Source organism: Mytilus edulis, chromosome 9 (assembly GCF_963676685.1).
Source record: "Mytilus edulis chromosome 9, xbMytEdul2.2, whole genome shotgun sequence".
Classification (NCBI taxonomy): Eukaryota; Metazoa; Mollusca; class Bivalvia; order Mytilida; family Mytilidae; genus Mytilus; species Mytilus edulis.
In genome coordinates, this window is record NC_092352.1 from 24827988 (window position 1) to 24841493 (window position 13506).

Below are 13506 nucleotides of genomic sequence, written 5' to 3' on the forward strand. Positions count from 1 at the left end.
GTGTTTGTTCCGCTTTGATTATAGCTTAAGTTTTATACATTGTTTGAACCTTTGTTAGTTCACTGGTTGCTTGTCTTGTTTTGGAATTTTTGTCAGATGTTTGGAATCCTGTGGTTTTGCCCATTTGAATGCCTTAAACAATTTTTTTGTCTTTTTATAAATATTTTATATGTATAATGATAAGCCATCTGTGAAAGTCGTATAAAATTTTAATTATATTTTAATTTTTTGAGAACTTAAACTTTTCAATGACAAAGCATTGAATGATAAAAGTCAAAAGAGAACATTTTTCGCCAAAATTGCAATGGCTAATATCTCGAAAACAAGCACATTGGCCTATATATATATTTTTTTTGCTCTTATGATTCCTTTATTAATCCCCTATCAATATATACAAGTATTTTGAAAAGCTTATTTATTTTAAACTGAGAAGCGAACTCCCTGAAAAGGAGTGAAGATTCTGATCTGAACCTAAAAAATACTTTAACCCTACTGTATGGTTAAATAAACTCATCACAGATTCCAGGACCAAATTATATAATCACGCCAGACTCGCGCTTCGTCTACAAAAGACCCACCAGTGACGCTCGAATAACAAAAACATAAATAGGCCAAATAAAGTACAAATTAAAGAGCACCAAGGACCAGAATTCCTAAACGTTTTGCCAAATACTGATTAGGTAATCTATTCCTAAAAATGACTGTCCCAAGTTAGAAATTTCAAAAAATGCTTTAGATAGATATGGTTTAACCGTTACTTCAATAGTAATTTAAAACGCATGCTATATATTTAAATCTGTTTATTGCTATAAACAAGGTTAACAATTCTTAAATATAGGCAAAAGTAGTTAATCCGATGTCTAAATTTGATAAAACTGGATAAAAGTACAGACCAAAATTGTGGGAATCGCATAGTTCCTTAAAGTAGCGAAACAGGTTGCTACGACAGGGTAAGCTTATCCTGCTATGTTTGTATCCCCTGTCATGTGAAACATTCGGTTATAGTAAACAATCTAAGATAAAGACGACCAGTTTTATATATTTACAGCATAAGTAATTGGAATATTGATCAACTAAACTACACCTTTTGTGTACATTATAACACAGGTATCCTTACAATTAAAAAGGTTTTTTGATGATATTTGTTTTGTTTTGTTTGTTTTTATGTTTTGATTTTGAGGACAATTACTCGAAAGGAGAGGTAAGATAAAGATACTGTTAACCGATTAAAACAAAAATCAAATCAAACACGTGTAATAGTTATGTATTTACTTGATTTGATTAAATACAAAATAGAAATAATACAAGATGGCTAGTTGTTTTATAAATCTCCTTCAACTAATTGTGCATAGAGGTGAATGTTGTTAACATTTAAAATAGGAATATAGTTACTCCGACAAAGTCTAATAGATTAGAAAAAGTAAACTATCCAGAGCAAATTCACTTTTCTTATGACAGAGTAGAGAAAGTCAATAATAAAACAAGACCGTTGACGATACAGGTTAAAAGTTATTTCTAAATAATAATTGTACATTTCAAAAGTGCCAATCTTTGCTGCATATCAATCGATTCCTTTGTAAATTTTTTCAAGACTTTTCTGACATATGCAACTATTACAGTCATAATAACGTTCGATAACTCTGCATGTTACTGGTTCAATTAGGATTATGTAAAATTTACTGGTTACCTGATGAATGATTTAAAGAAAATTGAAAAATATATAATTATTTCGCCTCGGCTTATAACCATTCGAGGTCTTCTTTTATAAATATGAAATAATATCACAATGAATTTCATTGAGAATGGGACAACACTAACCTGCATAGATATTGTCAAAACTTAAATCTACATAGGTATTGTCAAAACTTACATCGTGATTAGGTGCCATGTTTGTTTTCTTTGATCACGTTGATGTTATGAAATAATTAATATCTCCTTAATTTGGCTATGTGCAAGGCTATTATCATAGTGACAATAACGTGTCATATTTAATTGCAATATAAACAGTGAAATTAAATTGATTTATGTGCATGGACAAAATAAGTGTCGAACATCCTCTACGTTTGAAAATTATATAGTCGCCATTTTTCAAAATGTTCTAAAAATAACAACAGCATGTTTAAGTTTAATCAAAAGGAACCCATGTTCGATTATATGCTGCTTAAAGGTAAGACAATGACTGAAAACGCGAGCATCCAACAGTTATTTCATTTTCATTGTAAAAATCTTACAAATTATATTTTTACCATGTCGCCCCACGCTGTCAATGTGGTCGCTTTCTTGAAAAATAATACCAGATTTTCTGAAAATAGCTTATTTTCAAATCAATTTGGAAGGGACATACTAGAAAATTAAACTATTCCATATACGATATTTCAAATATTTATGAATATAATAATAAGCATATATTCTCACAATTATTCCATCTGTTTTGTTTAAATAGCAATTTAAGGTTAAACACGACAGAAAATCAAATATTTATCGTAGTTGTATGATTTAATAGTGTGAACTATCGAGGCAACAAGACAAATTTTCAAAAGCATTTGGAACGGAGAAGATCAAAATTTAAACTTTTCCAAAAGGCATATTTATATTTCTAAATATATGAGGAATTACTATATATTCCCACACTTTTTGTATCATGAACTTAAAGTAATGTATTTTATCGATTCCAGAAAGCCACTATGCATTTCTATACATTTTACTTGGGCTGTATACATATACGAAAAATAGGCCTGTTCCAGAGAGGTAAACAGATAGTGAAAATAAAATTGAAGTTGGTACTCCAGAAATTTATTCTCATAGCAATATTTTTACCCCATGCATCTAAAGCGTAATGTACTCGTCGTTTAATACATAAAAAGGAAAATAATAAAATTGAGTGGAAGTTTTATTTTTATTTCAAATTATTTCTATTTTAACTATTTACATGAAAGTTATTCCGTTTAGTCACTAAATTTCCCATTTTATAAGAATAACAAATAATGAGCTTAAATGACGTCTTCATCCCAGAAAATCTAATACATTCACATGCATCTGTTGAAACAGTATATTAACAATGATAACACATCGTATTTATAACTTTCCTAATAATGAACACTTTATTAATATGCCTTAAATGAAGTCCTTAATCTATACAAATACTCGTCTCGCATCTCAGAACATACTTCTGTTCACATCTATTAGATACTCAAATCAGACAAACATTTTTGAAAGCTAATACTTGTCCTATTTAGAATTTAGGAAACATGAAACAGTCCATCTTTTCATTGACGAAACAATTCATTGACACAAGGTAAATTTGTATAATGACTCTTTGCCTGTCTCATCAAAACAAATGAGTATTCTGTTTAAAATATATTGATAGTAACTTTCGTAAAAAAAATATAGAATGAAATACATTTAAAAAACAGTATTTTTTGGTGGCGAGGTTTCTTTGTATAGTGATGGAAGGTGAATATTCAAACGTCTTTGTTTTTTCTGTTGAAATTTGTTCTGCGTCAAATGGCAATTTTACTGGACTTAACAAAGGGAAAAGTTAAATGCTTATTTGATATTTCTGTTTGATTCCCCAGCTTTTTAACAAAAGATCGGTCACTAAAATGATCATTCATAGATGAGAAAAGCAAGCAATGTGATTACTACATATGACGAGGAATATATAAATACAATGAGGATCGAATACATATCGAATGTAAGGTCAATGCATCCAGGGTAAAGGTCATAGAAGCTAAAATGAAAATAAATCAGTGTAGAAAATGGTTAACAAATGATACTTAGGGTTAATACTTTGCATTAGAACCAAAGTAGGATATACAGTCACACATTATTATTATATAACAGATTTATTTGGAGGTAAAAAATTCCAATTTTGAGTACACGGATTCCCAAACAAATCGATAACAATACAGGTATTTGGTTTTGTCCTTTGTTGAAAACACAATAAAAATCATGCTCGAAAAAATTTGTAAAATGCGACAAAACATTCGAAGTGATAGAATAAAACAAACGGAAACCAAAAACTTTCTAGTAAAAAACTTGATTGTGTCAGACGATATCTGGGATTAACAAAAGTGTATGACATCCATATTCCAAGATTTACCAATGATACAAACAAAAAAGTATTTTGTATAGAACAAAAAGGCTTTTGGTCTCCTATTTTTTTGTAGTGTTTCATTTGCAAAATGAATAATGTTTGAAAAAGCGTAGCAACAACACGAAAGAATGCATTAACTTTAAACAGAATATCTCCTGAATCGGTATTTGATGGTGACTCACTGAAACAATCTGAAATATAGTATCCACAAGTCGCAAACGAACTTATTATTATAACAAACTGGTCTAAACTCATTCCACTATTAGTTTCCTGTTTTGGTCTTAATTGTCCGTGCAATGCATAGAAGCACTTGATTATAAGCGGCGTTCGTACTAAATTAGCACAAAAGAAGACAATGTAGGAAACCGTCCTGTAATCTGTCATTGTTTTACTTGGTCTATTATATATGTATATACATTGAATGATCATGAATAAGAAATTATAAAGAAACCCTATCACCAGGACGCATACTGAATTTTTATGCCAGACATTACAGCGCGGCAGTAGTGGATGTTGTTCACTATCCAGAACATCATTTTGTACTAGTAATGTCTGGTTTTCATCGTCTATTTCTCTTGAAAGAAAATTGTTTTGTGTTTCAAATTCGACCTTCTTTTTTGGCCACATTTCGGAAAGAAATATCAAACTTAAAAGAGAATATTCTAGAAGTACAGGTTGTAAGTATGGATTCAAGTATACAAGTGCTGTTGCAAGTCCATCAGCGTAAAAACAGTTCGAGGCTGTGTTATTAATGATATTGGTAATATTTATCTCGTGTCTTATTCTGTTCGTATAGAACGTTTGCTGTGTCCACATTGAAATATTTGTCACACAGAGAACCAATAAACCGTAATACAAACACAGAGCATTTGCAAATCTAAATCTAGAAAAATAGTGAATGAACGCAGTTTGACATATCTGAAATGTCCAAGTGAATGTCCAAAATAATATGACTTGTAGGTTATAAATCTTACAAACGAGATGCATTGCTAGTTGTAGTGCTTGATAAGTGATATTCCCGATACAAAATAGCCATAGAAATTTTAGTTTCAATTGATCGCTCGGTTTCACAGTCTTTTCTTCCAGCCAGTTAGAACGGCATCGAACGACAATACTACACAATGCAAGACAGATTAACGCCAGACCTGCAAGCCCTACCATCAGCAATCGAGACTGTTTTACTGGTAATACAACTATGATTTCAAAGATAATAATCATGGCTGTGGTCAAAAGAACTACTCCGGCAATACTACCATCATGTACTGAAAATCCTCCATTTCTTCGCTCCTTAATGAGACCAGCAGAAAAAGGAACGATGAAAGTAGCACGCAAAATATCACACAGTAGAGTCGTCATTATTTTGCTGCAAATAAAATAAAATGACTTGAAGTATGGCTAACCGCTGAATTTTTATTAATTGAATATGCTTCCCAGAGATGTTTTATTTTTTAAAATAACAAGTTAGCAAACACCAAGCTATCAATTGTTGAATATACATTCACCCTAAACAATGGAAAATCAGGTAAACCGAGAACTATATAGTAAAGAGACTCATTTTTGAATTCATTGTTACCCGATTCTCTTCCTAAATATGCATGACATTAAATTCTCGACATCAAATTCTCCAAATAACGAAAAGTATTAAAATATGACACAAGACTACAGCACTTACCTACAGTAAGGTAATTAATCATTTGCGTATCTTGATTTTCTCTCGGTTATATTAAACAATAAGCAGCAAAGAAAAACGTTATGTTATAATCATATCAGTACAATAAATAGTTATTCATTTCATGAGTCAGACGCGTTTTTCAAGGTTTAAATTCACTAGGAACGCTCAAAACCAAATATTTGAAAGCCGGTGATGTATACATAAGGACGGAAACAGTTGAAGAGCAATATGACTAAACGTACTAACAAAATAGCCAAATCCATCTATGCTCAACTTTGCTTGAGGGAGTTGAAAAATAGAATAATTTCAAAATTTATAAACGTGAAGTTTTAGAAATGTTTGATATAAATCATGTCGGTACATAAGTAATCTATTATGACTACTGAGCAGATGATACCTTTGGTGAACGATAATAACTAATTTAAAACAAAGTTTGTGTGTTTGTCATAAGCAGTTGTATACATCATATTTTTTAAAATACTTTTCGTTTTTTGGAGAAATAGATGTTTAATAAAATGTGTCATGTTCTATGAAATTTTAAATGAATCTGGATCTCCTATCATATGCAAACTTGAAAGTCGTTTTCATAAATATGATGAAACAATTGGTCTTATATGAAAAGTAAGCACTTGACAGTTTAATATATATATGCGTTAAACTTTCTTACCTTATTGCGTATATTATAGTTAAAAATATGGGTTTATTTGAAATACTTCCTTCCAATTGATATTCATTTGATTATAAAAATTTACCATGACCTTTTGAACACGAGTTTAAAGTCAAATATAGTAAATTGTTATGAAATTTCCAGTACAGCATTTTTTGCAGACTTCGTTTGCTTCAATTATATGAATCAACTCACTATTCACTTTAATAATTACTTGGTGTACTTACGTTTGGGGTTTTATACACTATTTCGAAGTAATGTATTGATAACAATCAGACGAATTCGTAAAACTGATGATTTACCTTTTTCGATACATTCTTAAGATAAATATATAATTATTTTTAAAAGATTGTGGTGACAGTATATTACCTTTGTGGAAAACCAGGGTAATTGGTGTGATATGTGTATATATTTCATCAAAAAGATTTTTCTTTTTATTAACATATAAATTATATTGAAAATTGTGTGTTAAAGTTTAACTAAATAGCTAGGGTGTAAAAACTCTAACACAAAATATACAGACGCGCGTTTCGTCTCATCAGTGGCGTTCGAATCAAAATAATCAACAGACCAAATCAAATACTAAGTTGAAGAACATTTTCGGAAATTTAAGTTCGTGTAAGTTACAATAAATTCAAATTCTCTATTAACTTTACGGCTCATCAGTCATTAAATACATGTACAGTGTATATGTTACAGTAAATAGGTGAAATAAGGCATTAAATGTTATTACTAAAATTTAGGAATTACATGTAATTCCTGATGCACTTAGTAAATACAAGTAATTCTAAAATGAATTTTTACACCTATTTACTAACTGTTAAAACAATGTTGTAATATGGTCAACTGATCAAAAGGTATGGTAATACTAACTAGAAAATCAGTGAGTAAAACAGTGATGAGCCTAAAATGTACCTTTTTGCTGTAGGTGCTTTAGCTACGAGATTTAAAAAATATATGATTTAGGCTGTTTTTAAATCATTAATCAAGATGATAATTATATAGTTAAATTAAGCAGCCTATCTGTTTTTATTTTTTTGAAAAAGCTGAGAAACATGGTTGATGAGTTTTGCACTAGTCTTGCACGTTAATAATTGAACCTCATTGAATACATAACGGTATTCATTTGACCTTCAATTAAACCCCTAGCTGGAGAAGGGTTACCGATGTATTCAGCTATCATAATTGAAAGGGTTTCGCAGAATCCAGTGTCTCGCCTACTTTTGCTGTGACTTGCAGGCCAAACAAAAATATTATTCATGTTTTTTTTTCTAGATATTATCTTTTGACTAGTTCTGGAAGAAGCTTCTTTCCAAATTACTTCTTGAAATTTATTTTTTGATCATAAACAAGCTTCTGTTCAAGTTTGGTTGAATCCAGGATAATTTATGAAAGTTTTCAAAATTTAAAAAAACTTAATGCGGGGTTCACACATTGCCGATTATTGCTCTCGTTTGAGATCAGACAGCGATAGGACACGAAAAGTGAAAAAGTCGGATTAGTATCCTCAATTATCTGGAATGTCCTCTTATTGTCTGAACGCATGCGTTTTAGTTCGTAACAGATTCCTACTGGTCGGGAAGGGTCCGAATAGTTCGGCAAGGCACCCCGACAGTTAGATGCGTCCCGTAACATTCGGGGAAACTCAGCCGATTTTGTCTAGTCGGACTACAATCGTGCCTATATCGTGACAGATTCTGCTGTATCGGATCGAATTCCTAACAATGTTCTGTGTATTCGGGACGGTGTCCTGAGGAACGGGAATGATCTGGAGAAATTTTTCAACGCTGTTTTTCTGCCGATTAAGTCCAAATTGCACCCAGATTTTGTCGATTGCGAACCGTTTTTGCCGAAACCGTTCCGAAACAGTCCCGTTATTAATTCTAAATTCGTCAATGATACCCACGTCAGAGTCCCAATACGACTGAGACCAGACAAAGCCGTTTGCAATGCGATATAGCAGACCGTGATAGGATTACGTTCCGACAGTACCTGATCATCCCGAGTATGCCAAAAGTTTTCGAACGGATAACTTCCGTCAGAGTAGCTTCACTGTCTTGTCACTATCTGATCTCTGTCGGATTACATTCGGTAGAATCGGGACGCAGTCGTGACAGACTCGGTCGAATTTTACCTGACGAAAGATACAAATCGGATTAGAAGCGGATTTAGAACGGGATTATCGGGATAAATTCGCTTGGAACGGTTGAATATCGACAATTCCTGAACAATATCTGATATTGTTGTCGTGATTAAATTATTTTTTTTTACAAATTTTAATTAAAGTTTGAATTTCCTTCCACGATTCATAGGATTTTGATCAGACGTTTAATAAATTTTAATCGGGAATGGTCCTGTTAAGGAAGCACAATACAAAGATTTTGTCACTCCCAATCCGATAACTTTAAACTGATGTAATTCATTTCATCCTTCTTTATATTTTATAAATGAGGTACCAAAAGAAAGAAGAAAGATTAATCTTTCAAATTGTGATAATTTCATTATGACATAATTATTACATAATCAATTGATATGTAATTAGTTGCTATATTGTGATATCTACACTTGAATGAATTTAGCGTCTTTATTTTTCATAGCATTCCAAAATATTTTATAGATTCTTGTACAACACAGCTTGACCTCCAAAACTGTGTCTCAAATTTCCAAAAAACATCAATAGAACAAATTTTATACCCAATTGAATTTAGTGATCTCTTATGAATTGATGTTGCAAACTTCATTGAAGATTTATGAGAGAATGAAATACAATAGGAAAAATCTGAGACACAGTTTGGGAGGTCAAACTGTGTCGTGCAAGAATCTATAAAATATTTTGGGATGCTATGAATAACAAAGAAGCTAAATTCATTCAAGTATGGACATCACAATATAGCAACTAATTACATAACAATTAATTATATAATAATTATGTCATAATGAAATTATCACAATTTGAAAGATTAATCATTCTTCTTTCTTTTGGTACCTCATTTATAAAATTTAAAGAAGGATGAGTGGAATAACATCAGTTTAAAGATGTCTGATTGGGGATGAAAAATCTTTGTATTGTGCTACCTTAAGGACGGCAGTAAAAATCGTGAATGTGTGACCCCAGCTTAAACGACCGATTGAATATTTGTGGACGTGGCTGACGACGGAATAAAGTTTAGTTCGCTATGTCTCACTTTTGCGACAAAAGTCGCATGCTCGACGAAAAGAAAAAGAATGTTAACATTGAAAGTAAAAGAAAAGAGATAGACCATTTCGTTGACTTATTTAATCCACAAAAAAATCATTCTTATACAAGTAGAAACGATGATAAAATTTTGTTGCAGGTATGTAAGCTTCAGTTTAAAGGTCTTGAAAAACTTATAAAAAAGAGAAACACAGAAACACGGAAATATGAAAACGCCATCAATTTGTATAAATTTGTTTGTGAAGAATGTCAGTTTCATCACAAATGTCTGACAAAAGAAGTCGTAGTTAAAACTACTTTGTAAAAGGAATTTAAGTTATGCCATTGGCCAAGTTGATATGCAAAGTATGCGTGATGGAGATTTTAATTTTAAAAAGTTATGAGATTTTGAGATTTATCAAGATAATTTAACCAAATTCAGCATAATCTACTGTCTATCTAAAAAAAAAAAAGAGCTGGCTAAGTTGCTTATAAAATTCTCAAAAATGCATTTTTCAATTTTGGATTGATATCATTGTCTTGCATGCTGAAAATGATTTTTAGGGGTTTTCAAAACTTATAAAACAACAATTGTCCAGTTTCAATTCACAAACACTAAAGAGTATGCACTTTTAATGTGCCTTATTATCCTTAATCCTTACGAATGCTCTAAAAATCCATACTCCTTTACTTTCTTATTTGATATCTTGAATTATGTCTTTAATTTTTAAACAAAAATATCAAGTTAGTAAATAGCTGTAAAAATGAACAAAAAAATCAGTTAATACCAGAAATCACTGAAACAACTAGTAAATACATGTAATTACTAAATTGACTAGTAATTACAGGTATTTACTGAAATGTTTAGTAACATATACATATGGTATACTAAAATATTAGCAATATGTATAATCATTACAAAATATCTTTTATAACAAATAACTAATTCTTAATTTTAAAAAGTTACAAAGCTTTTTTTGTTGTCACCACACAATGATTTTATTAATTTAAAAGTTGATGGCTAGACCAGTTATATTTTTTTATATATTGTTTTCGCAAATCAATATAGCTGCTTCATTGTAGGATGAAATGAAATTCATTCTCTATTACTCCTAAATCACAAAATAATACAATTTCTTTCATTTCTATAAGTACTAAAATAACGTCCAGTTTCAATAAAAAGGTTATGTGAAGACAAACGAATCAGTGTTATATATTTACGAAAATGTATAGGAATGCATTTCTGTAAATAAAATGGCAAAACTACATAAGTTACCGTATACTTATTCGATCTACACTTTGCTGAAGAATCTAATAGAAATGGAGCTCTTTGTTAGCCTGATCAAACAAACACTGTCTTTTCAAAGGTTAATATCAGCTGTCTACATTCAACAACCTCTGATTATCCCACAAATTTATCATACCAAGACTAGTATATATCAATCTTTTTACATATTTTGCCCAGTTCATACATTTTGAACAATAAAACACAAGCTCTTAATATACATTTGTCACTAACTAAAATGTTGAACCAAAATGTAATGATATAATAAAATATGATCACTTCGGTGCTTTATTCATGATCGTTCATCCTAATTACCTTAATGAACATTTAAAGTAAAACGAAGCAAACTTGCTACATTTGATTAGAATAGATATTATAATTACTTTTAACTTAGCTTTTAAATATACGGAAATGAAAGAAATGATTTCATAAAAAAGTACTGCCAATAGTTGATCTTCGCTTAGTTTGGCTACACATATTAAAAGTCACACACATCACATGTACAAAAAAATCCCAAATTTACAACGATGCAACAGTTAGTTTTAGTGGAATATCTTACTATGAATTCGTAAGAAACTGTGTGAGACAAACTTCAGATATATTAGAATTGATAACTAGTAGAACGTAAATACTATGTATTGTAGACACACGGAACAACAAATATTCCACTGAAACGACATGCTACAAGATTAGCAAGATAATGTCGGTATGAGAACCAAATAATTGAACATCAATTCGGACTTTTAATTTATTATTACGTCAGATTGGACCTTGATTTCAGCTACAGACGTCTTCGCATACAACCACTTTTAACTTTTAGATTAAAACTGAATGTTTCATTGATTATATTTGTATCCTTTAATTTCAAATGTTGATCACTAGCAATTAAAAGCTACAAATATTACCAATTTATCGTAGCTTTGTGCATTTTTCCTTTGATCTTTTTTGTGATAATTTTTCCTATCATGCTACTGGCTTGAGATGGAAAATTATCGCTAGAAACTAAGGAGGCACGTGGCGTTGCAAATGAAATTGACATGAAATTGACAACGTCGTCATAGGTAAAATAGCGATAAACAGATTATCATTTGTCATCTCAACTCGATTGCCTTTCTCGCTTTTGTCGTACCGGCTCAAGCGAGAAAGTCAATCTCGTTAAGATGATCAACGATAATCTATAAATATAAAACATCGTTCGTCGATATCATGCTGTACCCTCGATACTAGCGACATAAACATGATAAGTATAATAGTTAACAATAGAAATCATTTGAGTATCGTCGAATGGAGGTAAGCTTAATACCAAAATTTATGATAAAAGAGGTGATTTTTCATTTCCTATTGTTATTTATCCATTTGTTGTTGCTGTAGTTCAGTTGTCACCATCTTGTGGTGTTTATATATCTCAATTTGTTCAATTCGCTAGTGTAACAACGTGTTTGATTTTAACGAAAGAAATATCTGTATTACTGAAAAATAATTACACCAGGGTTTTCGATATCACAAACTAGTCAAAACATTTACTTTATTTTAATATCATTGATACAAGGACATCATTTGTAAATATAGATCAACATGCACACATCTAATACGTTCAGGTATTTTACATCCAAAAGTGTATGGTACATGAAAAATTGTTTACAAAGCACAAAAAATATCGGCATTAACCTCAAAAGCTAATGAAACCTTTAAACAGAAATATTCGGAAAAGACATAGTTACGATACTGTTGTTAGGTCATTGAAGAATTGCATATTTTGTTATTAATATTGATTCACTCGTAGGGTATTTGCATCGGAAATAAACACATTTATTCTAAAACAAGTTGTTGACATGATACGGGTTAAGTTCTTCTCATATATGTTATGATGGAATGATACTAAACCCCTAACGGGTGGGATTGTACATGATTTGCATAGATGAAGATATAATCTTTCAATCAATTTACTTGAGGTCTTGAGCTGGCATGTCAGTAAATGTTTGTTGATTTATGTATCATTGTCATTTTGCTTAGTTTCTATTCTGACATCAGACTCAGAATTCTTTCAACTGAGTTTTACTGTGCATATTGCTGTTTGTTTTCTTTTCTACATTGGCTTTTTGTTAGTTTTTTTTTTTTTTTTTAAATGTTGGTTCATTTATATGTTTTGGAGTCTAGTGTGACGTACATTTTCAATGAACTAGTACACAATTTTATTTAGGAGCCAGATGAGGGATTTTCTCGCTGCGTTAAAGATCCGTTGGTGACCTTCGGCTGTTGTCTGCTCTTTTGTTGGGTAATTGTCTCTCAGACATATTCCCTATTTCCTTTCTCAAATTTATTCCAGTATTTTGTTTTTAGTTTGGCCAATGATATGGTGCGTCATTTTGGTAAACATATTGTGAAACTATTAGAGTGTCAGCCGCCCATGAGCACACATTCATAAAAGACATTAATAAACAAGTGTATTCAACAGACGTCCACGAGGATATATTAAAAGCCTTCGAATATTTTTTCATTTGTAAGATGAAAACTGTTTAGAAATAAGCTGCGATAATATCAATAACAAGTTTATAAAAACCTATAGCATATGTAGCTTCAGAATTGACATTGTAAATATTTGACATAAGTT

General features: G+C 31.0%; 1 protein-coding gene across 1 annotated transcript; it reads right to left on the reverse strand.

The window, feature by feature from the left end:
- Positions 1-1248: 1248 nt before the first annotated feature.
- LOC139487877 (uncharacterized) lies at positions 1249-6514 on the reverse strand. Its single transcript, XM_071273043.1, has 3 exons — positions 6436-6514; positions 2706-5459; positions 1249-1597 (listed from the first exon to the last, which is right to left on the reverse strand). The coding sequence occupies exon 2, from the start codon at positions 5450-5452 to the stop codon at positions 3950-3952; it is 1503 nt and encodes a 500-aa protein (XP_071129144.1). The 5' UTR covers positions 5453-5459; positions 6436-6514; the 3' UTR covers positions 1249-1597; positions 2706-3949.
- Positions 6515-13506: the final 6992 nt, after the last annotated feature.